Source organism: Ornithodoros turicata, chromosome 9, assembly GCF_037126465.1.
Source record: "Ornithodoros turicata isolate Travis chromosome 9, ASM3712646v1, whole genome shotgun sequence".
Lineage (NCBI taxonomy): Eukaryota > Metazoa > Arthropoda > Arachnida > Ixodida > Argasidae > Ornithodoros > Ornithodoros turicata.
Genome location: NC_088209.1, coordinates 41,471,565 through 41,499,009, shown reverse-complemented (window position 1 = coordinate 41,499,009; position 27,445 = coordinate 41,471,565). Strand labels below are relative to the sequence as shown.

General features: G+C 44.3%; 1 protein-coding gene across 1 annotated transcript; it reads right to left on the bottom strand.

Moving 5' to 3' along the window:
* Positions 1-784: 784 nt before the first annotated feature.
* On the bottom strand, positions 785-26,085 carry LOC135368980 (bifunctional heparan sulfate N-deacetylase/N-sulfotransferase-like). The gene is made up of 18 exons (XM_064602566.1): positions 25,927-26,085; positions 23,844-23,946; positions 22,720-22,918; positions 21,697-21,894; positions 20,521-20,735; positions 18,946-19,175; positions 18,259-18,462; positions 18,028-18,154; positions 17,001-17,116; positions 16,632-16,817; positions 16,111-16,239; positions 15,273-15,455; positions 14,796-14,892; positions 13,897-14,020; positions 13,642-13,816; positions 12,041-12,211; positions 11,866-11,975; positions 785-10,382 (listed from the first exon to the last, which is right to left on the bottom strand). The coding sequence occupies exons 3-18, from the start codon at positions 22,863-22,865 to the stop codon at positions 10,160-10,162; spliced, it is 2,634 nt and encodes an 877-aa protein (XP_064458636.1). The 5' UTR covers positions 22,866-22,918; positions 23,844-23,946; positions 25,927-26,085; the 3' UTR covers positions 785-10,159.
* Positions 26,086-27,445: the final 1,360 nt, after the last annotated feature.

Here is a 27,445-nt window from a genome sequence, read left to right as displayed (position 1 = left end):
AGTGAGTTTTAGTATACCGTTGATAAAGTTATCGTCTCTATCGGAACCAATCTCACTCGTGCGTGACTCAATCTTATCTACTGATTGGTTCCGGTTGATACGGTGAGACGCTAGCCACGTTATCAACGGTCTGATAAAACTCTCTAATTTCGTATGTTGTAGTCCATGGAGCCGACAGGCAGAGTCTCACACTCCTCACTTGAACGTCTTTTTTTTTTATATATATTGGATTATTAAAACGGCATTTTTTCCCAAGCCACCGTCGATGGTGGCGCCGAACAGCGCTGAGAGACATTGGTAGACGAACAAGAAGTGACGTTTTAGGTGCGCGCGCTTGCCCGAAGGTCACCGACCGCACCAGGGCCGGTCCGGCGGCCGTCTCCCACTTTCCAACAGCTTACGTCGTCATGGAGACGGAATGTGCCTCCTTTCTCCGTCGTAGCGCGCGACCTTCGGATTGCAATACGGTGTGCAAGTGCGTCTCTGCGCATGAGAGGAGGTAGTGAGAGGGAAGAGGGAGGGTGCCGCCGTAGCCAATGGGGTTTCCCGAGTGGAGTAACCGGGAGAGGAGATATGCGCAGACCGCTCGGTTACTTGCAGAGCGTATAGCTTCGTAGCGCGGGATCCCAGAGACATAGCGTTTTGATGTGCACGTCCAGTACACATAGATTAATATTTACGAGGGCAGTTCTTTCGAAACTGTTTCAGAACCCGTTTAACTTCTCATTCCTCCCCCACTGGTACAGCACACGCCTGCATGGTTGAGACACACAGGAAGACAGGATTCGATGAAGCATGTATAATTCAAATCATAAGGTACGATACATCGGTAGACAACTCAACACCTTGTCACAGATTATCTACCCTACCGTTTGTGAAGCTTTCACAGAAAGCAGAAAGAATCGTCGAAAAGAAACTCCATAGATTCTTTTGACACCAATGCAAAAACATGAAACACTCGTGATGTATGTAACATTTCTGTAACAATAACCTCTGTACACTGTCTGACATCGCTGCTCGAGAATCGCAATCCATACACTAGTCGGCGAATAACTAACGTTGGCTAGACATAGTCCCTCACATTCCTACCACATGTACTGCTTGCGACACACTTGTCTACAGTCTCCAGCTCGGAGCGGAACGTCCCCCTATCGGCGATGTGGCGCACAAAGGAGGGGCAACAAAATCGCTTCAGAGGGGACGTCAAAACAGAAATTAGAGCCAGAGCGGGAACTGCACGCCTCCCATCGGAGATGAGTTTGGTATAGCTTTTACGCGTGGCGCCGCCTAGGTTTTGCAATGTTTTGTAGGTTACGGACAACTGTGTCGCAAGCAGTACCTCTGGGGTGCTTTCTGAGGCACGTTTGAAACATACGCTTGATCAAGTGTTAGGAAACGGACACATTGTTTGCACATACGCTCGCTGTGAAATGACTACAGTGCTTTTACTTTTCCTGTAGAAGGCCTTTAACTCTGAATTCAAGTGGTGACATAGCCCAATTGATTGATTGATTGATTGATTGAATTTACTAGAGAAGGTGAATGGCATGGACTTATGCTTTGCATGTGCTATATTTAGTATAACCTGAAATAAGTAAATGTAATCTAAATATCTATTGTAATAAGGCCTTCTACAGTAGTCAAGGTGCTTTTATGTCGAGCACATATCTCCGGTAGGTGACAAAGGCGTGAACATATCATAAGTTGTAACACTGAAAGAGACACTTCAGTGTTGTGGTATACAGCCTACATACGTGTTGGCACTGAACTGGGGAAGTATGTGCCAAGAATATGGTAGCTTCCTAACGCTCAAGTGCGTGTTTATATTCCGAGTGCCTAACCCTCGCACTAATGCCAACAATGATCCATTTAGTATGAAACCGAGAAAGGCCTAATAACTCTAGCGAGAGTTGGAAGAAAGGTAGCTGCCGTACAGTGCTAACATCCTAGAACTCTAGAACATTCTCTTATGTAGCTTTCAAGCAAGACTTCTGTTACCCAGTTCAGACAGGAACAGAGCAACAGAACTTGTAGTCTGTTAGTTTAGAATCCTGCATAAGGACAGAAAAGTAAAACTAGTTCGTTGGGACAACCTGTGCAGAGAAAACGGAAAGGAAATCTGTTCAACCCAGCCACAGGTCTCTACTGTGAAACTAGGTCTAAGCTGTGGTCTAAAGAACAGCACACCACAATAACAGAAGTAAATATTAAACTAAAGTGAAACTGAAGTGCAGTAAAAAAATATAAACAGAAACCGAGAAACAAAACGGCCTCAAATCAAGTTATGTGTCGGTATTCACAAAACCATGAAGTTGAAGTAAAGACATAGTAACAGAAACAGACTCCCCATATACAGTAATGGAAGATTCGTGAGAGAATTGTTAGTATACCCTGAACGGCCCTGCCTGAACTGCTACCTTCTGCTTACTCATTTGTTCACTGCACCGACTCACAGGGTAGGCTTCTTAAAGGTGCCCCAAGAGATATTTCTACACAAGACAGCTCCCATAGGACGAACAATGAGATCTGTGCTCCTTAAGTATCACGTGCTGAGTGTCTTAGCATATGGCAAAAGCCAATCACCTCCAATTGAGTGATGGAAATTTCCAATCAATTCCGGTCACCTTTCCACACACCCTCGTGTACAGATTGCCATTCTCCTTTGACTACCGACACGCACTGCGGCAATAACACTTATACAGGCATGACAATAGATTTATAAATGGTATAGCTCAAATAGCATTCAGAAAAATACTGCCAGTAGAAACTCAGTTGGGTGGCATTTGTGGAGGCAGGAAAGTTCACGTGCTCGCTCGTACCGGGCGAGGAGGAGTTAAGTGGGGGAGGGGGATGGCAAGTGTTTTCCTGTCTCATCAATTCAGACATTGTTTTTTGGAGAAAAATGCTCATGAGAAATTTGTTCGCGCTAGGGCTGTGTGAATATTGGGGGCTTAGAATATGAAAGAAGTAATTTTTAGGACAACAAAGTAGCGGCACGCTCTTAAAACATGACTTCACCGCGTAGCACACTCACGCTGAGGGCCAACCATTGCACAGAATGATACCTTTATCACTCCCGATTTGTGGAAATCGGAAGGCGCTCGCCTTTTTGTGACGATTATCACATCAAGCCGCGTAAGTGTCACAAAAGGGCATACACCTCTCGTCTTCAACAAATCGTGGGAGCGAAAGATGTCGTTCGGTATGACTGGTGAATTTTATCATCCTTCCTGAGCATTTTCTAATTTCTTTTTGTCACCTTCTAATTTGACTTGATTTCTTTACAATATTTTTTTATTTTTTTGTCCAATGTGGCTGACGCATAAGATGATGTGATGTGTTGACAACGCGTAATACGGCACATACGTGCTTAAAGGAAGAGTCTGGAGTAGTTGTCCGATTTCAACAATAAAGTTGCATTCGACTGCAAATTACGGGTAGGTGCCATATGCAAAATTTTATCCATCAGAGCGTCACAGTTTTTCGTGAAGAACAAATGGCATGTTTATATCCGGTATCACAGTCACAAAAGCATGAGCTTCCAGCTTTGGCGGACGCAATGAGTGTGTGTGACCAATAGAGCACTGCACGGGCCACGTTCCTAGGCCCAGACCGACCCAAGCCCGGCCTGACCCCGAGCAATTTCTAGGCTACCCGGCCTGGCCCACGTTAGCCCAGTGAAGCAGGCTGTAAGTGTTTACCGCGGCTAGCAAAAAGTGGAGTTACACAGGTTTGAGCCCAACCTGGGACCGGCAATGTACGGGCATTTGCCCGGCCCGTAATGCGAAACTGTGAGCCCGGCCCAGGCCCACAAAAAGAAGGCATTACCCAGCCCGGCCCACGGGCAAAGCTCAGACTTTCGGGTAAGCCTGAGCCCATGCGGTGCTCTAGTGACCCAGGTAAATGTGACTGAGGGCGGTCTTGAGATATCATAAAACGTAACCGGCAAACTTCGTCTGCAATTAGTGACCCCATCGCTTGCCAGAACAAAATCCGGGAGTTACTGACAGCGATGTGTTCGCAGTAATATCCAACAACAAGTAGTTAGCTGTAAATACGAAACGGGATGTTACTTAGGGACATGAGATACAGGACAGGATTACTCAGCTTTGGTTTCGGACCGGAATGTCAGTTTAAAGTTCCTAATATTTACACAGCCATAGCCGAACACGACCCTCCTCGTGGATTAGCAGAAATGCAAACTTTAAAAAACCAATACAAAAATTGTCTGAAAGGAATCTCATTGATTCAGTCACTCAGAAAGTATGGAGAGATGAGACTCACGTGTGTGTCTCAACACGTGTCATGCCGTCGGAAACATTGACCTGAAACACCCTTTACATGTTCCACACAGAAAGAAAGAAAAAAGATGGTCTAGGAAAGCCTTTGCCAAATTATTTTCTGTCAGCACCAGGAACTCTCGTACACAATGGCGAAACACTCATGACACGTCTGGTCGGTTTCTAAGGGCAACACAACTTGGTACAGTAACACACCTTGTTCACAACTCAAAAATTTTCAAAAACCCAAGCAACACAACGTCTTGGCCCAATATTGGCAATGTCGGCCAAATATTGGACCTACATTGGCGATGCCGGCCCAATATTGGACCTATATTGGCAATGTCGGCCCAATATTGGACCAATGTTTGGCCAGTATTGCCAATATTGGTACAATGTTGGGCCAATATGTTGTGCTGCTTGGGTACACGCGAAGACTAAAACCAATTTGTACAGAATGGAATAGCCGACTTGAGGTACAAGAACACAAACGCTGTGTCCCCAAAAGACTTCTTCATGACTATTCTGCTACTCGTTCGTGGAACATCAGTGTTCGGACTACCTTACACTACAAAAGAACCAGGTAAGGTGTTTCGCCCTTCCGCAGACTCCAGCAAACTGACGATCAAAACGGCGTAAAAGAAATGAAGTAATTTCCAGCCAATAACACACATCTGTTGCTCTCAAAATTTAAAGAACTGCTTTATCATTGCTTGGACATTAGTGAGGCTTATGTGCTGTGTTTGTCCTAATTGTCATTTCAGCCTTTGCAATTTCTGTTGTTAAAGTTTGGGACAGGTACAGCTGACCAACACAGGAACCGTGAAAAGCAATAAAGCAAGACTTTGACAAGATCACTTCATGGTCCCTTAAACTGATAGAATTACCTTCGGTGCCAAAAACACTGACGAACTGAAATCAGCACATAAAATGCAAAAAAAAAAGGAAAAAGGAGCTGTCAATGCATGTAGCTCACCAAGAAAATGCAAACAGCAGCAGAAATAGGCGTTTACAGATTGCAAAACTGGCACTAACAAAATGTAGCAAAATATGTATTTGTATATTTACCGCAGATCTCAAGGAAATATGCGAGAACTCGATTGCCTACTGGTAACTTGCACAAAGCCTGTACACAGATTTTTGTCTTTTCACTTAAATTTAGCAAATGCGCGAGTATGTAATTATAACGCTTCATGTTACGTCAGTCACACACATGTTCAACCACGTGTTCAACCACACATGCGTGCACAATGGTGAAGAGGTTCGACGTGTGTTATGGGCCAGAAATTGTGATGTATCACGAACAGTGGCACTTGTTCTGAACAAAGCACACATACAAACACGAGGCACGTAAACAGTTATTTGCTGGCAGATCAACATATGGCACTTCCATCACAAATGTCACCCTGAAAGACTAGTGGTTTGTGTGAAATAAAACTAGCACTTGCGAAAGTCCAACAAAGTTGTTCCGTCGGACAAACATCCCTTCCTTCTCATGTCGCATCGGTGACCCGAAGGTGCACCTGTGTATTATGAACACTTATGACACGAGGAGACAACTGTTCGAACCAGGGGGGACTTGTATAAAAATGTACCTCGAAGGAATCTTGGACGAGTGCTCAACCTGAAGTTTGTCAGAAGTTTTGAGCTGGTGGCAAAGGGTAATTTGGCATTTTTATGGCACAAAAGCAACTGGTGATGCATCAAACAAAAGTTGGAGAGGTGGTGACACATTGCCTCAAGTTGTGCAAGATAAATATAAAACACGGCTGATATAAAGCTGCAGGAGAAATCATGTGCCTATGAGAACCAAAAGTTCGTTTGGCATCAGAGCTGGATGCCAAAGTTTGTTCAAGGGTTTGTATGTTGCCAACTTTACAATGCGTAGAAAAATAATTCTTTTTTGCTCTGTACTTTGGCATGCAGTACAATGCATGCTTGTGTAATCAACCAATATAGACCCTTTAAAAAGAAAATTTTGAAGTGTGGGGACTGCAAAGTACAAATTTTCCAGAAGCGTGGTAGTAAGCTAGAAATAGCGATCTACTTTGTAAGCAGTCACAAGCAGCTACCATAGGACAGCGGAACGAAACGTATCTCGACGACACGTTGAAAAGCACTGAACACAAGACACACAGGAAATTTCATCACGGAGGCTTCACAGAAACAAGGACATGTTTCTTCATGCTTCATGTAATCAAGCGTGTAGCCAAACATGACATTTTAGATGAGTTTCAACAATTATTCGTTCATTTACACTGACCTCGCTGCATCTAATTATAAACGTCTCATCTACGCATACACGTTTACTTTCTTGCGAATTTATGCTCGGATTATTTTTGCGCATGAGTCAAACAACGTTCCCAAACACTTCAAACCTGTTTCAACTCATTATCATTATTCAACCATCGGAAAAGCTGAAGGTTGTTGTGGTTCCATCAAACCAAAAGTTGAGCACTCTTCCTAGATGAAACACTGGTACTGGCTTTTCTGGCGGTCCATGTCGCTGATTATATCATCTTCGTAAAATGCAACTCCACGACATCAAAGGCCACTTAAGGATGTCAAGTGAGGTGACTGTTTGTAAAAGCCGCCATTTTTTTGCAATGGTCCAAGGTATCCATCGTTCCTGCTCTGAAGCTGTCATTTTAAGTACTATAAATAGTCCTGATTGTCTACCTTAAAGCATACTACATGAAACATTATCTTTTTTTTTTTCGAAACACAAGCCAATTTGTTTCTCCGCGACCCACAACAAGATCGGCATGCAGTGAACTTCCCACTGACGTCTAGGTGACATCCAGCAAATGTCCAATGTTGGACATTGTAGGCATTCAGCAAATTGTTAGGCTAATGTCCAGTAAATGACATTCACTTCAGTCACTGAGAAGAGGATGGCTCACTTCGAATCAAATTAAAATGACCATTAAAATGTAGTCAGACAAAATAATTTTGGTGTCTGTGCAAAGTGAGATGTGTCTTTTTGTTTAAATAATGTTTTCTAAATTATGTGCTCTAATAATATAATGTTCTTTTTTTTTTTTTTTTTTTGCTCTCTTAACATTGCAAAAGCTACCATACTTATCAGGCGTGAAAACAGGAAACAACAAAGAGGACGACAGCACATAATAGAATCGGGCACGGGTCAGAAATGTATGCACATTGCACATTAATTACTCTGAACATGAGATACAGAAAACACATTTTGACAAGAGAACACATGTGTAGTGATACAACTGTCTCAGCTAATATAAAACTCATTTGGTTGTAAATATACTTGTCTTTAAACACACAGCAGCTCATTTTTGTATAAAATGCGAAGTGCCACTATGACACATGTATAGAACAAAAGTATCATACAAAAATGTCACATCAACGTAACACAAAAATATATTCCCCTCTTTTTCTCGCGTAGTCAGCCAGTAAAGCCTAGTCTGTGGCTGGAAAACAGAACTGCAGGCGGGACCCCTTGGGTTTAGGTAAAACCTCTTTTTTTAGATCACAGCTGAACTTCTTATTGCTTAGAGTGGAACTGCCACAAGGCTTGTAGAGTGAAGACCTGAGTGAACTCACTGACAATATTTTTAGGGTTTGACTTCCTCCAGTTAAACCCAAATCTGCCCCATTGTTCCCACCAGAGTCAGTTTCGAACCAATTCGGGTTAAACCAGATTTCTCTCCCAATTCCAATCACGAATTACGTTGTATCACGTACCACGTACACGATTTAGTAGCAATCTGTGGACACGTCTGATGAAAATATTATCTGAGCACAACAATAAAGGATGTGAAGCACATTAATTGTTACATCATGTGCAAGTGCCACTATAAATCGCGAGGAATGCATGTATGACCAATATGTGCACCCCCAACTACGGGCCTTTACTGGACAGAAAGAAAACAGTAAGCCGGAAACACCCGATAGTATCAATAGCACCAAATTTCACCCCAAATTTCATATTTCAAAATAGCTCCCGATCCCCACCACGAAAAACACACAAAAAAAAGAAAAGAAACCTGGTAAAGACACTTAACCCAAAAAAGTCAGACCCTAAATATCTTCCAGACGTTCGATATTTTTAACATTAGTCATTACTTGCTGCACTAATAAAATTAATTACTGTACAAGATACAAAAAAAAAAATCTGTCATGCATTTTGTCTTGTTACTAACACGTGAAAGCCTGCATTTTTGAGCGCACTGCGGCAACAGCCAAGTCTTCGCCCACTTATTGTGCTAAAATGTGGTAGCACCTAAACTCCAGCCTTTAAATGTCAAGTAAAAGGTCACGTCAGTCTACAGGGCTTCCCAAGGCAAAGTACTGGGTGGGCAATGAGACATAAATGAGGGAAAGTAGCCGCTTGAGCATTAAATCTTACATAGAACCTTGTCTTCTAGGGTTAAGCACGGTAGAACCCAGATTTGCCTGACTGTCATCCAGGGACCAAGCTTGCCAAAGTGCCGCTTATGCAGCCAGTTATGCTGGGATGGGAACTTTGCACTCAGCACTTCCCCACGTTCCCACAATAGCCTAGAGACCATTAACCCAGGCCCATTAATTAGGCCCAGCTTCATTCATATGCAGGTTTGTTTAGTTTCATTGCATCATCGAGATTATGATTACATTTACTGAGTAGTAGTTTTAAAACTTTCAAAAATATAGCAAGTACTATTTCTCTTGTGTGTGTGTGTGTCACCCGTAGCAAGTATGACTCGTAGAATCTCATGGCGAATTCCACTGGGAGAGCAATTTTTGCCCTGCACTGGGTGAGGTTTCAGTGCATTGCTGCCAGCAGGGGTGTATGGCTTTGCTTTGTCACTGGTCTGTCAACATTCAAAGCACACACTATCGCACACTATATAATTACACACAACGAGAGGCGTCACGTTCCCACTGTTCAAGAGACGCATAACAAACGAGTAAAAAGAAAAGAAAGCTCGAACATGCCCCCTCTTTTCTGTCGTGTTCCGCTGGCTTTGCCCCGAGGAAATCGCTGGGTCAAAAACTACTTAAATAAGTAAACGTAAAAACGAATTTTTTGCCCGTGCTCCGCCAATGGAACATTCAACACATACCCAGATTCTGCGAATGGAACAGATTTTGCCCCTTCCCAGTGCAAAACTTTGACCCAGCTCTGCCAATGGAATACGCCATCAATTTCATCCGGAGATTCAGGATTAATATGCACTCGGATTTTAGTTGCAAAATGAAGGTGAGGCCCCCAACGAATCAAGAACAATGGTGTAATACGCTGTTGTTGGTTGTTAGGTGTGAGCTGTTCCAACTTTTCTTAATTTACAGGAGGAAATGTGGAAAGCCACAGAAATTAGTACGACGTTTTTGTGCACATTTTACGTCTGCCGTACGGCGAGTATTCCTTGCAGCGCACAAAGGATGTGTTAGTACGTTATCTTGCGACGCCCTGTAGAAAACAGGCCTAGCACCCACAAACCCCAGAACAAAGAGGGGATACAAAATAATGAGACGTAGACATAAAACATAAAACAAGTAGTACTATGGTACAGAGTAAAACAGTCACCAGTAACTCCTAAAACAGAGCAACAACTATGGACACATGTGTACCAGAAGCCAGCTCATGCCACATGGACAGGATGTCAATAGGATGTTCAAGGGATGCAACCTTCATGAAGGTTCAGATATTTTTAAATTGTCTCCGCTTTCACTCAGGTTACTGCTTAAAAACCGCATCCCTTCTAAACGTTGCTGCCCCAACACATGGCAGAGGCTTCCTCTGGGAAAGGTCAGCTTCGGACCCAACATGTTCGGGGCTGCAGGCGCACAATATCATTGGCAGGATGTCCCAGGGACGTTGTTCGGCGCCCAGCTCGAAGAAGAACACTTACGGAGCTCTCACCGTTTCATCCGCGCGAGAGGTCTTCTTTCAGCCAGCGTGGTTGAGGTTGTCGTAGGTTGTTCAGCAGTTTGGACAGGGCCACATTGTGCGATAGGTAGTAAGCCTTGAGGAACTTCTCGGCCTTAATGTCCATCGGCGGGTACACGCGACCCTTTCCTTGTCCCAAGCACTTGGTCCTGTTTGTCTGAGACTGCACCTTACAGAAAAATCCTTTGGCGGGGTCGTACCTGTGCAGAGGTGGGTGTTGTGCAACCTCTCAGTGTCTATGAACGACACCAAATGTGCAGTGTCACACGTTCTCGTTTTAAACGCCTTTCACAAATTCGGGGGTATGGTCCAGGCGTTAATTCAATGATATGTACCTAATCCGGAGCGAAATCACATGCTACTTGTGTGTTATACATGTCGAGTTAAAGGGACACCCAATTCAAATTTTATCTGCAATTATTGCAGAATCGTACTTTAAGGAATTTGGAGCAATGCGTTGTAGAAGCACATACTGATGGTAGGGCATACGTTTTACTCACATAAAAGCTAAGAAGAGCATCACACAAACATCACAGCGAAGACTATATGTGCATATATGCCACAGTTTTCCCTCTAAGACTTCCCCAAAGTGTATCCCCAGCAAAACAGCTGGTTACAGTCTTTGTTTACTTCAAGCCATCGTTCCCTTTTGCCCTACAAGTGTTGCAGCTAAAGGATTGTAGCCATGGTCCCTTGATAAAAATGGGTCATCACCAGGCTGCCGACCTGCATGTCTTGCATGCTTTTCTTCTTGGGTATGCCCAGCTTCACATAGATGATATTGGCATGTTTTAGGGCCGCATGAATGCAATATTACAAAATTTGAGGTGCATGAAAATCCATATTTTGCAAGTTAGTGTATATTTAGATTTATGTTGCACATTTTTGCATAAAGCCACGCTTCGACTGGTAAGACAAGAAAGAGAGACGAAAACAAATTTTGAAATTTGAAATTCGTGAAAATGCATATTTTGCAAGTTAGTGCACATTTGGATTTATGTTGCATGCTTTTGTATAAATGCATGCTTTGACTGGGAAATTTGAGAGATAAAAAAATTAATCTCCCCTGTTTGCATGGCACTGCATCGGAGGCTGAGATACAAAATATTAGGTATGTGGGAGAAGGACAGCAAGGACAGGGGGACACAGTGTCCAGTGCAGTTGAGTGTCTTCATGGACAACTTCATGGACAACTTAAACAAGGACAGACGCAGACGTTTCCTCCCTTTCCTTGCCGTCCATGACAAGTTTTTTGCCAACTACGTACTATCAGCGTGATGATGTACTCATCTGTGACCTCTGTGTGTCACACTGCTGCCAGAATCAATGCATTTGACAAAACTCACATCTTGCAGAAGCACGCGAAAGAAAACGCATACGCCAAATTCCTGCATGGACATGGTCACACCTATCTCGCAGTCGGCTAAGTTGCCAGTGGGCAGCACATGGTTTGTATTATTAGTGGTGGAACCAATTTGCACATGAATATAACGATCCCCATAACAAAGACGTGAAGCACAGAAAACAATCTTGCAAAAAACAAGGACGACTGCTGAACTGCAGGCAGGGTTCACCCTTTAATTAGTCCGCACGAATCACATCACAATGCACCATTTGCAGATGGCACCCCTTTACCCACCTATTTGCACAACAGGCATATCTACGCAGTACATGTCGGCTTACCTCAGTGACTTGTTGTACTCAAACAGCGGCATTATCCCTAGGAATGTTTGCAACTTATTCATCACGTGAACGGGGTCGGATTTCAGTTCTTCGCCATCGATGATCATGAGCTGCAACATGCAAGTGCAATGTTGACGGCACCACATTATATATGCATTCTTACGCTTTCACGCACCTGCTGAGGAGGGTAATAGGAGAGCCAGCGCTCCAAATGCTGCGCATACAGGCCAGGGTTCAAGCATCGATTCCTGAGTTCGTGCAGCTGCTTCGGTGAGTGCTTGTTAGCGGTGATGACATCGTAGAAGGTGTAATTCAAGGCTGTGGGATCTCCGTGGGAACGTTGATGCTGCGTATGGCATTGATGATGGTATTGGTTAGGGATGTGCCAACCTAATCCACGAATCCGAATCCGAATCCGAGTGCCCAAAACAGCTTCCTTGGATTCGGATTCGGACTCGGATTCGAAAAATTTTGGATTCGTCCCATCTGTAGTTTTGGTGATTGACAACTGATTGAATACCCCCCTCCTCTCCTTGCAGTCATATGGTGATGTCAAAAGAAATAGTAAATGTGCCACCATTCTCAGAGATTACATAGCCAGTATTGAAGGCCAAGACCCATCTTCTGCGAAGCTCTTTTTGGGGTATCACACTTGACCGGAACCACATGCCCATCGAAACACAAAACAGAACCTTGCGTACACTTTGCGAGAGAAGGCAGCTTTTTCAATTGCAAGATCAGATTCTGCATCAGGTTATCTTTAGAAATGGCCGAATTGAAGAATAGCAAAAAATCGAGCAAAGAAAAATGTATTTACAGCATCACAGAGTAACACGAATAAAAATTGGCATACTCAATAGCGTTAAAGGGGTTGTGAAACCATTTCCAAACTTTCGAAGAAATAACGTTCTAAATATTGATTTACACGTACTGAACATGCACACTATGTTTATGCGATCCCGCATTATGAAGCTAATTGCACGCTGAAGGTTGCGCGCTGGGCCATTCCATGAGGACATGGGCCATTCCATGAGGATATAGGCCACTCAATGAGGACTTAGGGAGCTGGCCACCAGAGCACGGCCCTCGTTATGGTGAGCTTCGGGTACTTTGGGCAAGCGTGTACGGATAAAACATCACTTCCCGTTCGTCTGCCAACGCCTCTCAGCGCTGTTCGGCGCCACTTTTTTTTTTTTTTAATTCCATGTTAGCGCCGCGAAGCAACTGTGGCTATGAGCGGCGTACAGATGTGGAGAGATGGAGAGAGGACAGCAGGAAGGAGTGGGGGACAGGGGGGTTAGAATGCGTCCTGGGCCGACTTCAGGAGGAACTGTGCCGACATTCGTCTGGAAAGTCTTCGGAAAACCCAGGGAAAACCTCAGACAGCACAGCCGGTGATAGGATCCGAACCCGTGTCACCTCCCAGTCTCGGCGTGGAAGGCGATCATCCTAACCACTACGCCACTGTCACCGGTGGCTTGAATATAATAGCAGTTTTAAACACCCAACAGTTTTTAAAAAATGTTCAAATGAGGAACGTGGGACTTTGCGTGTCGAATCTATGGACTACAACTAGGGTTTCCGGAGTTTACATTTTTCGAGGTATTACGAGAGAGGGCGAAGATCAGTCACAAAGAGAAGTTATCCTATTATTTCCATCATGTTACGAGCCAATTCAATCTTGCACTACTATAACTTGTTTTGGTGTTCATTTTTGCAGCGTTTCGGCTTTTGGTTTCTCAACCCCTTTAAACACAGCAAGGGAAGACCTCTTACCTGGTACCAAGAATGTGCTCTCTTCGCTGGGCTTATCAGTATGGTAACGAGTTTGGCGTGTGGTAGCAAGGCATGGGCACGTAGGGGAACCAGTTCCCCGTCAAAGTAGTTAGCGCTCTTCTCGAACAAAAACTGAGAACTGCCGTTCCTTGGAGTCGGGAAGAAGCTCTGGTACCTGCATAATGTGACGACGAGGGAGAGAGAAAAGGTTCGGTTCGAAATAATGTTTATTAGGAGCGTGCTCGTTAAACTGACCAGTCGAGGCCCTTGTAGTAGTTCTTCCCGTTAAAGAACTGCACCTCCTCAAACGTTTCGGGGCTCAGGTGGTTGCTTTGAATTGTGGGGTGCAGGGTTAGGAAAGTGTACAGAGCAGTTGTTCCTGGAACAGAGAAGATGCACACATTACAGGAGTCCTGAAAGGGTGTGTGATGATAATAATGATAATTGTTTACGAATGACAATTGTTGATAATGTTTGCCGTAACGAATGCATTCGTTTGCATGGATACTGCTCACTACGTGCAACATCTTTTTAGTAGTAAGGACAATCTGCATATTTCGTATATACATACCAGTGGCGTAGCCACGGGGGGGCTAGGGGGGGCTCGAGCCCCCCCTACCTGCCACGGACCGACTCACGCAAATCGTGCAAGTCCGAAGAGAACGTAATATAAGGGGGTGGGGGGCAGTCTGACGATCACGAAAGTTCTTGCAGATCATGGCGTCTATCTAAGCAGCACTCTTGAATGGTTTTCAATGTATGAGCTTTTCAAAATGCTTCCAATTTCGTGACACCATCTCCTTGGTCATGGCAGCCTATACATGTAATCGTATTGTGAATCTCCAAATCAACTTTTCTTTTTTCATCCGCACTTTGCAGTGTGCACAGATATGTGTCTGTTCTCGCTCACAGAGTCAGCGGGGGGGTGGGGGGCGAACTTTCGTATCGAGCCCCCCCTACCTTGGAGGTCTGGCTACGCCACAGATACATACTCACTTTATTACAAGTCTTACACAAACACATTTCAATCCTAAAGATGTGTATTTCTGTTATTATACAGAGAGACTAGCCATTGCTTAACTGTTCTATCCTTAATGTACTAAGCGCTTTAACATCAGCCACCTTCCTGTGCTGTGAGGCGAAGACTACCGTACCTGTCTTTTGTGGACCGATGACTAGAAATTTTGGCAGCTGTTCACATGACTTGCTTGCTGACCAGATTGATAGGTGGCGCTTGTCTCCGCAGGGGTTCTGAGCAGAGAGAGAAGTAGCGTTTAATTCTGCAACGCGTTTTCTAATTGAACGGCTCCAAATTTTTTCATCACACAGCTGACACTGACACAGACCTCTTTGTCTGTCACTACATAAGCGCAGTAAAACACGAATAATTTGAATGCAGTTAACCACAAAATGCCGGTTAGCTTGAAATTGTACTAGAATATTGTTAACAAATTTACATTATTTCAGTATATGATTATTGCAAATCCCAGTTTATTAAGAAATGCCATGAAAAAAAATGCAAATCTAGATTTCACTGTAGGTTGTACAGTGACTCATCTACAAGCTGAACCTGAACCAAATCAGTGTGGTCTACGGCTCAACTTCTCGTAGAACATGTCAGTGTATCTTACCATCCATACAGGATCTGCTTCGTCGGGGTACATCTGGAAGTACCTTTCAGCCAGCTGCAGTGGCGGAACAGTGTGCAGCTGCAGGTTTGTCCAGCACTTGATGAACTTAAGTACCGTTTCGAAGGTGTACAGGGACAGACGATCGTTTCCATAATTGGACAGGTGGGTCATGAAAATGTTGATCTGAAGTGAACAAGTTAACAAGATTTATTGCTCTTTCATATCTTTGCAGATATCCCAAGGGAGCAGAACTGTGCTTCATTCATCAAGAGTCTATCAAGACCCACCATGCAAAACATTTTTTCGTAGCAGTGTCTCGACACCGCACAATACAGTTGCCCTCAAGAACCAGGCCTGAACAGCCCAGCTTGATCATCTGGCATAACTAGAGCCTGCAGTTTCGGGGTTTAACACGATTATTCCGCGAATCTGCGCCCCGAATTGAAGGTTGCCTCTTTTTTTTGCCAGATTTTTACCCAGCAAATTGCCCTCGTTGAGACATCTGTAGGAATGCACACTAACTTGTTTGGCAGCAAAGGCAGTTACATTACAGTTTGTACCAAGTCAGTACAGTTAGTTTGAGTAACTGATCCTGACTTTTCCCCGAATTTAACATACTAGAAGTTTGTTCACCGGAATTCGCATGAATGTAGAGCAAATGTTTATTTACCCGCAAACCCGGATAAAACAGGGCCCTAAACATGCACCAGAAATGATATTTTACTTGTTGATCAGATGTGAGTAGAAGTGTTTCACGTGAATGTAAAACGTATACGTAAAGCATAGCTACTTGGTGCGTTTACACGGTAGTGGCAGAGACAGTGGGAAATACACTTACTGGATTAAAAACGAAGAGGTAAAACAGGTCTCCACCCCGGATGCTCCTGTCCAGCTTCTCTTTGCCCCCCGGATATTTGTCCAAAAATATTGTGTGGGTGTACAAGCCACACGTTTGCCTCGGAAGAACCTATAAATCAACGGTCAACCAATCACTGCACATAATCACTCCATCCGAGGTGACTTAGCATCATATCTTGAGCAATGCAAACATGAAAGGTAATCGTACATAAAGTGAGGCAACTAATTTCAGTCCCAACAGTTATTTTGAACAGTCGAGCACAGATGCATAGATTATACAAACCTTAAAGGGCTTGACTAAAAAAAAAAAAAAGACTTTTTTCTTTCGTTTAATATCTCTCAACGCTATCTGCTTCTATCACAGTGAAGTGCACACTGGTACCACACATGTTGGATGCACTGCCCATAGAGATTATTCAACAAACACACAGTATGTACCCTTTCATCCTTATCAGGCAATAACTATTATCTATACACACCAAGAAAAAGGGAACACTATACCATAATGTTTCGGTGTATGAAACCTCGCCGCAGCCTAGCCGGCCTCAGGTGCGGGTACTCCTCCGTGCTCGTAACCCGAATGTTCCACACTCTTTTCCAGGCGTCGTACAGGGGCTCGTGCACCGGGTACACTCCCGAATGGTGAGGCGCTACGGAGTACCCAGAGTCTGTCTGGATGTGATGCTTCTGCAAGAATGATGGAAAGAAAACCTGTACACTGGACGCAGTACAAGAAGAGAGTGGGAGGAATACGGTGAAAGCCTGATGAGAAGTTCTACCTCACACATTATTTTTGTGATCATAATGTGTTTTCCCACTAGCTCCACAGAAAACTAAGAGACAAGAAAAAAAAAAAAAATATTGGTTTACCTTTGCAAACTCTTTGTTCAACCTCATCTCATTCTCCATCTGGGTAACGTTGTCGTATAGGTGAGGTTGAGTGTGGCTCCACATGTGGCAGAACCACCAGAACTCATGGGCATATGCTGCAAGTATGTATGAACAAAGGAACTCAACACTATGACTACAACCCTAAGTTTCCTAGTACCTATACAAAACTGCTAGTGTAGTAATATATGCATTTTCAATTCAACTTTTGTTATTGCGACTCTCTGCTCGATTCGACCACGCTCAAATGCCCTGATAAGCATAAGCGATTATACTAATGTTGAATAATTTTTTTAGCATGTTAATGCGCGTGGGTATACAAAAATTCTACGCTTCAAAGATACTTTGGTCTTCTGGCAGAACACTATTAGTGTGCCATAGTGCTGGTTGTTAGAGATATTTTATAACAAATTACGTTGCAAAGTGACCAAAATTTCTCACTTTGCCCCATGAGGAGGGCAGTGCGGAATATACTGAGGGGCAAAGTGGAAAGTGCATACACTCTCTTACAGGGAGAATAAAAACTTTACTTGATGAGCACATAATGATACACCGTAAAATGTCCTTATCTTGCACGTCACAGCCCGTCCAAGTTCGAAGCCATCTGCCCCCATTATCACCCCCCCCCCCAAGCTTTTATCCAGACAGGAACACACAAAATTGATGCTGACATTTAATTTGACAGTTAATGTAGTGAGAGTGAATCAGCTGGGTGAGAAACCATAGCAAAAAGAAAACCAAGAAGCCATGCCAGCAGAAATGGCTGTTCCTATCCAGCAAAGTGAGCTTGTTTGTTACACCTCAGTGTGACACAGAATAGTGGGCAGAGCATGGTCCTAAGGACATCATTTGCTGTCCTTCCCCCCCCCCCCCCCCCCGAGTTTCCGAAGTTCCCGAGATTTTTCACGACCCTCCGCCGAATCTGTGACTACCCCCTGGGGGTTGCAACCCACAGTTTGGGAAACACTGGACTACAGGAAGCTCCAAACAAAAAAACAGACTATCTTACAAAGCAGCATGTCGTCTCCTCTGTTCTCCTCCCGCGACCCACGGTGAAAGTACTTTCCCGAGAACCCGAGGTTGAAACGGAATCCGTGGATCAGCTTTTGGAACCTTGCCTGTGCTGCTAGTAGGGCCTGGGGCAAAGCAATAAGCACTGTCTCAAGATCCTTATCTTAGATTGGAAAAGAAACTGTATAACGTTCTTCTCTGCGCAGCAATCTGGGAGGCAGCGGCTCACCTGTACGTCGCTGGGAATCATGCGATTTCCCTGTTCCGCGACAAAGATGTCGTCGATGTCGATGAGCAGGTAACGCTGCAGGGGTAAGCTCAATTTTCCGTGCGACAGATACGAAATGGAGTCCAGGAAGAGCAACTTGTGCAGCCAGAAGTTGAAGCCGCTGCCGAAGATGACCCTCTCAATGCCGTCGTACTTGCCGTTGTCCTGGAAGCAATATCTTTAATGAGACACGGCGCAAAGGACAAATACACCGAAACAAAAAGTAATTTTAAGGAGCAATGTAATATAAAATGTAACTGACACAGATATGTACGACTAAGCCTCAGTTTCAACCTGACAGACCAGAAGTGTTCCACAAAAAGTATCTTTCGACTTCTGTGGTTCATCCGTATTTAATTTTAGTTTCCATAGAAAATGAGGGCCAGATACAAAAGGGAATCAATTAATTAGTCAATTATGCATAAAATCTTTGAAGTAGACAATAAATTTATAAGAAATCCCAATCAATATTCTCACATAACACAGTCAAACTATTTCATGGATCATCACTGTCATCATTTGCGAACGACATCTTTCTCTGCCGCGTAGCTCCATCTTGCTCGAGCAAACGACATTCAGCACGACCGTCATTTGTTGGGAACGACATTCGTTTTGCCCTGCGACAGGGGTATTGAATCCGTTTATTACCTGAATGACAGTGATGTGTGGCTCAGAGTTGCCAGACAACTCTTCGCTCTGAGACCTGGCAAGCGACAGTGGAACGAAAGTAGAGTGGTTGGGCTGAAACACCGTCCAATCCTCCCCGGGAAGGTTTCCCAGGAACATCTCGCCCGACCGTGTCAGCCGCAGAATGGAAGACGAAGCGTCCAGCTGGTAGTCCTTCAGGGCCATGTTTGTGTGCATGTACAGTGGAAGCCCTGAAAATGCCCAATATGCAAGCGTGTACAAGCCATTACTGTTCGGAGAAAGGACTGACGTCCCTTTCAGGCTCTTTCACATCTGCGCGAACAAGACGGCGGACCATGATTAGAACCCCTAGCTTTCCGCAAATCTGCAAGACTTCGCGGAATTGGCCATGTCTCGTGGAACCTGCTGTGTCACTCAGAATCGTCCGTTTTTCGCAGTAGTATAACGTATTTTCTAGAACCTAAGAGGTCACGGTACACAAATTTGAAAAAAAAATATGTAAACAGGGATTGGGAGACAGCATAACAGTTGGAAAAGATGAACGATACCATTTATTCATCACCACTTCCTTCGCCGCTTATCTGCCACAGCTCACTGCGCTCCGTTCAAAGCGTTAAACAAACCGTACTTCTTAAAAGCACGTCACACCAGGCGTCTCAAATCCGCTGTGCTGGCACAATTCTCTGTCTCTGCCTCCTGCCCCAGCTAAACTGTTCACGCATTTAGTGTTGAAAGGGATAGCTTTGCGTTGAAACGCAACAGTAACGGCGTCATGACAGTCTGTCCCAATCTACATTGCTTCGTTTGTTTCCGCGCTGACAACCGCAACATGTGGTATCGGTCTCGCCGTGCTGTTGGCCTATCCCGTTGGCCTATCCCGTTGGCCTATCCGGTTGGGCTATCCCGTTGGCCCTATCCCGTTGCCCGCCTCTCCACTGGCCTTGTTGTGGTGGGGATATTAGAAACTAAGACGACCACAGACTTTGGAACGCTGGATTTCGGAAAAAGAGGTCGTCCTGGTCTTATATTTGAGAAAATACGGTATTCGATACCGTACAGAACTGTGTAAGGATCTCAATTCATCCGCGGCATTTTCACGTGTTAAACCAGATCAGTAATGACAGCAATGCCTGATAACACTGAGAGCAGTGGCATTTTCCACCGCAGGAGGCTATGGGCTTTATACAGAGCCTGAAGTTTTAGGGTTTTACCCGATTCTTCCCCGAATTTGCACCCCGAATTGAAGGTCCACCCTTTAGGGTGAAACCCGATTTTTACCCGGCAAATTCCCCTCACTGGGATGTCTGTAGGAATGCATTAACTTACTTGTTTGGCAGCAAATGCAGTTACATCACTGTTTGTACCAAACCATTACAGTTAGTTTGAGCAACTGAGCCCGATTTCTCCCCGAATTTAGCATACCGGGAGTTTTTTCACCCGAATTCGCACGGATTTAGTGCGCTTGTTTGTTTACCCGATTTTTACCCCCCCGAATTTAGAAAAAAAATATTTCCCAAAAATTTCAGGCTCCAAGTATTATGAGCTACGTGCTTGAGATATTTAGAGAAAGCTTACCAGGCAGTTGTGCACCAGTATAGGTGTCTTCTTTGGGTCGAATGAAGCCAATGATCCCAACCTTGTATTCCCTGCAGTACTTGTCGAGCAGCTCTCTGTTCCACTTGTGCATGGTGAGGTATTTCTCAAAGTTCTCAAACACTATGACAGCGAATTTCCCCTTGTCCAGGTTGGTGAGCACCGGCAGCGTCTTTCCAGTCGTCTCCACTTTGAATCTGCCACACAAAGAAGGAGCTCTGTGGCAACTGCATGTCATACCGGGAGATCCGGCCTCCAAGGTCAAGCCGCACTGCTTCTGGCTAGTTTTTGAGGGCACTCTCGCGAATTAAATTACACAAGTGGTGAGACACCATTCAGCTAAAATATTTTGCATGGCGTTTCACGATAAATTGCTCGATGAATGATGCGGGGTTTCGAGCGACGTTAAGTGTCATTTCATTGCTCCTTTAAGCCACAAAATAATGAATTGCGATATAACAATTAATTGTAATTATTCACAATAATTGTAATTATTAAAACAATCAATTGTAACAATTAATAACTAGAGCCTGAAGTTTTAGGGTTTTACCCGATTCTTCCCCGAATTTTCCTACCCGAATTGAAGGTTGCCTCTTTAGGGTGAAACCCGATTTTTACTCGGCAAATTGCCCTCATTGGGATGTCTGAAGAATGCACTAACTTACTTGTTTGGCAGAAAAAAATGCAGTTATATCACCGTTTGTACCAAACTGCTACAGTTAGTTTGAATAACTGAGCCCGATTTCTCCCCGAATTTAGCGTACTGGAAGTTTTTTCACCCGAATTTGCATGAATTCAGTGCACATGTTTATTTACTCGATTTTTACTCCCCCGAATGTAGGAAAAAATATTTCCCGAAAACTTCAGACTCTATGAATGATGCAGGGTTTCGAGCAACGCTAAGTGTCATTCCATTGCTCCTTTAAGCCATAAAATAATTAATTGCGATATAATAATTATTTGTAATTATTAATAACAATTAATTTTAATTATTAATAACGACTCATTTTAATTATTTATAACGATTAATTTTAATTATTAATACAATCAATTGTAACAATTAATAACTAATTTCGATTATGATGCCGACCCTAGGTAGTCGCACTAAGCACTTGTGCCGTGCCACCAAGTTCCACGTCTCCCTGGCCGTGTACTCACCTAAAGCGACTAGCCTCGAGTATCTCACAAAGCTGTTTGCCAAGCTTGGAGAACTGGGTCTCCACAAAGACTAGGACGCGAGGGTCGAGACGAAGCTGCGCACTCGAAGCATGGACGTTGGCCCCACTCCCCTCGGCCCCGTCCAGCTGGGAGCGGCACTGGAAAGTGGGCTGAGGAGGCACACGTAGTAGAATGAACCTGAAATTAAACCCCCATCCCAAAATGGGTTACTACCACAGCACTGGCGTCCCGATACGCTACGACACCACGTGAGAGAGCCCAAGACAGCAGAGGAGATGATAGAGGGAGTGGGGCACAAGTTCTCGAGAATTCTTAACTATCGTTTTTCCGGATTTTGCGGGTTGCGATTAAATTCCCCTTTTGTCCAACGGGAGTATTTACGGCGATCTGTTGTTTCTGCATAAATGCTTGCGCGATCGCAACGATTTTATCGCTGCGCCGTTGAGGCTAAACCTCGAGGTCCCCGTTTGTAACACTAGAGCACACGGAACGTTTTATGTACGTCGGAATTTTTAATCCGCAGAGTTTTGTTTCTACGGACCGTGCGTTTCCTAACTTATTGATACAGCCTGAAGTTTTCAGGTTTAACCCGATTCTTCCCCGAATTGAAGGTTGCCTCTTTAGGGCGAAACCCAATTTATACCCGGCAAATTGCCCTCACCGAGACGTCTGTAAAAATGCACACAAATTTGTCTGGCGGCAAACTCGGCTACATCACCGTTTGCACCGAACCAGTTCAGTTAGCTTGTGTAACTGAGCCCCGATTCATCCCCGAATTTAGCGTACTGGAAGTTTTTTTCCACCCGAAATTTTCATTCATTTAGAGCGCACGTTTATTTACCCGATCTTTACTCCGCGAATTTAGAAACATTTCCCGAGAACTTCAGGCTCTACTCATCGATTCCCTGCTTCACTTTTTGCCAGTTACAAGGGCGACCGCATCAAACTCCCAATCTTCGCACGGACGATTTCCTCCCGCTTCACGCGGAGGCCAGGACGTACCCGTGAGTGCTGTTCGAGTTGATGACGTAGAGGGAGTAGATGAGGGAGACAAGTCCCAGGGCAATGGCCACGCCCAAGCATCGATGGTGGGTCACCTGGCGGCTTGCTTTGCACCACCATGGCCGGATGATCCGTCGAAGGAGCATCCCTCATGAGCAGCCTCCTCCTCCCATTGGATATCTGTCCTGCTGCTCACATTCTTTGCAAAAAAAAGGAAAAGAAATCACCGTCACATCCTACCCACGACCGACTAGGTTTTAGCGATCATGAAACAATTGGGAACTCCCGCGCAGGAGCAACTCCACCTAGATAGGAGGGAAAGCCAGCTCTCACTCGTCGGAGTCAGCCAATCGGGATCGAGTTTTCGACGGCCGTAGCCAATCACGAACGTGCTTTCGGCGGTCGTGGCCACGGAGACGAACCACCGTCGTCTGCTAGTAGTGATTGAACGTCCCGGCGTACTAAATGGCACAACTTTAAAATAAAGCGCAAAATGAGCTGATATCTTTCTCAAGATTGATTTTCTGGAACGCGTGTTGCACTTTTTGTCTACAGATTCAAGTCGACAGGTTCCAAGTTAGCTGCAATCATTCGCGAGTTCTTGAATTCGCAGAACGGCGAAACGCTGTAGCGGACAAATTCTGACTTTACATCTAGGTGGTGCTGGCAGAAGCTCGTCCGTGTGATCCGCTATGGGCGCTACGCATCGACCTGCGATGTCAGCATCGTGATTGGACGGTACAAATTTGAATTTTCAACTGGCAGAAGCAGACGTAGGAATCAGCAAACCTTTTCCCAGTTTGCACCGAGTGCATGTGTGTAATGAATTAATACAACGTTTTTGTTTTCTTTTTTGCATTGTGCACTTGCATAGTTTGATGCGGACAAATGTCTACGCGATTCGATACAAGTGGTTTTCGACTAAATATGGCAAATCATTTCACTTCTCCATTAAGCAATGAAGTTGTGCAGGAGAATGAGCTTTCATCCTTCATACTGCAGCACTGAAACAAAACTCGGAAACAATGTGTGCTGGATTGGATTTAAGAAATTCAATGTCACTTTTTGGGCACCTCTGCAGAGAATGGCTTAAACGATGACTTTATAAAAGAGGGGTTCCTTACCTCATTAGGTCATCTTTGACGAAACAACAAGAGTCTAGTCATAAAGAGAAAATCATGTGTCCACAGTTGCCCGCGACAAGTCCATTCTTCCGGCCAAGATGAGCTGCAGAGGAAGTTGAAGTGTTAGATGCAGATAAACCAGTGTGTCTACAAAACTGTAGCTTTCAAATTCCCCAACTTTTCCAGGTTTCCATTGACTATTTTGAGCAAACTCCCCGATTAAAACAAAAGGGAACGTGGTGCTTGCTCACGTGTTTTGATCAGTTATTGAATTCAAATAAACAGAATACAAATATGTGCGTCTCCTTACTGTTTATGAGAACCCATTTTTTTTCCCCACAGTAGGGAGATCTCGTACTCTGCCGTATTTATGACCCATACCTTTTTTGTTAAAGGTGACTTAAAGTGTGCCAAGGCCATTAAATTAATCACGAGAGCTGCTTAGCTTACCACAAGCTGCGACTACAACACACTGCACCACAATGAATATTCACCCTAAACTCAACAAAAGCAAGACCTCAGATTATAGGGACTGCATCACGGGCTTGCCCTGCAGTCCCAGTGTTACATGTATTGCATGCAATGTCATAAACTGAAACTGAAAACGTATGAACAGTTGGTATAATGCTTTAGCATCCCCATTTCAAGATTGCGAGGCAAGGATGTTCATACCGAAACAGTTCTTATTTCGAGCTAACGGTAACAAAAACCTCTCACTGCTCCAACCCACAGTCTGCATTGGCACAGCGAGGTTTTCTGTTAAACAAAATCCACTGACAGGAGTCCGCCGTTGGTGGGAATTGGGAATTATAAATTATGACTATGTGATTTGGAAGTGAACTGCAGAATTGCCCTTGGCACGTGGAATAGACCATGGGTGTGTATTAGCGTCTCCATTTTTCTTGGTGCTGTGCACTGGTAATATCGTCTAAAAGATGTCCAGACAAGCAGTTGCTGCAGAAATATTGAGACAGGCACAACAACTGCTATACTGTCTCGCAGGGAAGCCTCTAGTAACAATTTCGTCTGACGGACAGGACAGAGCCCTCGACACGTGTCGTAATGATGACAAGTTCATTAAACTCCATTGTTTTTCCGATAACATCGAAGAGTTTGTTTCTTGGAAATCATCCAGCAACATTTAGCAGGTGGTACTCTGAACTTGCAGCATTCTCCTGGAGTACAACTAGCAAAACTGAGACAACATAGACTGGTCACTCATTTTGACAGGGACATCTAAATGTAAATGTGCGCGAGAGTCAAAAACACGGTCGTAAACAATCGGAGCAATTAATCTTACTTTGATGACCCCATTCATATATACTGTTAGTGCTTAATTGCGCGCAAAAGCACCGTTTCTCTCCAGTAATGTTCATTCTAACTTACGTGCACCATGCAAACTTAAAAACTGTCAAACCTGAATTCTTGCATCAGAAAAATTTAACAACATAACAAGTGTCGGCTATGCAAAGTTGTCATCAACTAATAAGCAAAAAGAATAGTCGATTCAATTCGAGTAGCTGTTTCGACACGACTCAATGATGTGATGTCACTCATCGCGTACTCAAACATGTAATTCTGAATACAGACACTATGCAGTGCTTCACTCAGTACAAAAAGTCTAGCGCATTCGGTAGCTAAGGCTAAGTTGCTGAACAGAGATGAATGATTTGGAGCGATGCCATATGGACAATAGCAGCAGTATAGGCGTTGTACGCCCAGTCAATCACGATTCACGGTGCTCGACAATCTTTATTTTTGGAAATTTCACTAAAACGTACAGGAAATTACTCGTACGTAGCCAATACATGCTGCAGTCTAAGTATGTAGAATGTAAACATGCCCTGCAGTGTTTACAATGCAGATAACGTTCTCACGGCACACAATACCGCTCATCAAGTGCTGCAGACACGAAAAGCAAGGCGATAATCGTGCCGTTTAAAAGTTATATCTCGAAAGGCCAGTTCAAAGTTCACAAGTCAACCGCGAGCCATCAGAGATTTAATTTAGGCTTAAATTAATCATGGTAATCGGTCGTGAGACAGAAGGGCTTCTACTTGTTACGAAGCGGGAAGTCACTCACTTGACACAATTACTTTTGACGATGAGTAAACGGTCGCGCTACACAGCCAAACGAAGACTCACGCACTGGGAGACACACAACAAAATACAAAACAATTCACCGTTTACTACAGCACAGACTCACAGGCGTCACTGCGACACGGAACGACGACAGCGCCGTCTGAACGCGACGGGCTGCGCCGGTCGCAGCAGCGGCAGCAGCACAGTCAACCTGAACAGCATCCTTGAAAATAAATTGTGGGAACTTCAGCAAAACAGAAAACAAAAAACATGAGTCACACAACGAATTTTATAAACTAGTGAGTATTGAAGTTCCAGTAGCGAAAAATACTTTTGAAATGTCATCTGGAACCTTCCTCTCAATTGCAGACGACAGAAGTTCGCAGATGGCAAATTTCTTATGTGCGTTCAAGGACCTCGCATTCGCGAAGACAGCGTCAGTTTGCGTAAGTTCTTATTATTTTATATTACCAAATAACAAAAAGAGTACACATAAGCTTTGGAGAACACCGAAATCTTCTTCAGATTGCTACATGCGAAATGCGGTAATAAAAAGAAGTAGAGGGTCATGGTAACCCGGGGCTCCCCGCCCAGGCACAAGATTTCCTCAGCGAAAGTTTTTAATGTATTAAAACCTCAGGGAAGAAAAAAAAGGCACATCAGAATCAGAAAACGCAAAATGTAGTAGCGGCATCGAGCCCAACAGCAGCTATAGGAGCTGAATATGAGATACTGTATCTCTATCATTAACATATAATTAGGCCTAATCCGGAACCGAGCGGGAAGGCTCGGAGGCCTGACCTAGTGACTCCTACTAATCTTATGACATCCACAATACCCCTTTCAATATCTGTTCAATTGCAGTGTAATGTAGAAGAGAATCGATTTCCCCACTCAAAAAGGGTGACTTTGCATTGCGCCAGGAAGAAAATGTCATAAGAGATCGCGTAGAAAAATATGTTGGTAATCCGAAAGGATTATCGGCCATTACGTTTCGTTTGCCAGCGTCGGCAAGCGACGTGTTTTATCGCTGGAGTGATGTAGCATGCGGGAAAAACACTTGCTGTAGACCATGTGTTACATTGCATTAGCTACAACGATGACAGTTAGTACAGCACACAGGAAACAGTAATGATAGTCTGGATCGTCACGTTGCAAGGCAACTATCGTTACGAGCGTTGCCACAGTGGTCCGTCCGTGTATTAATTTTGCCTGTCCGATGTAGTACCTTCGTGTCTCACCACCAGGGAAGGGGTACTTGTGCTACCAAAGATGTAGGTGAAGTTCCAACCTGCAACCTTGGGATCACTAAGCGGACAAGTCACGAAATGGTTCACTGTCTTGGTCACTGTCAATTGTTCACTGTCGCTGGTGCTGCGTGGGGGCTCGAGGACGAAAGAGACGAGAGTACCGCCGTACCGCGACCTGTGCGTGAGCGGAGAGCTCGAAGGGGTATACGTGTCGCCTGGAAAGTGCCAAGGAGTACCGAAGCAGATGGAGTCCGGGAATGAAGATGACTG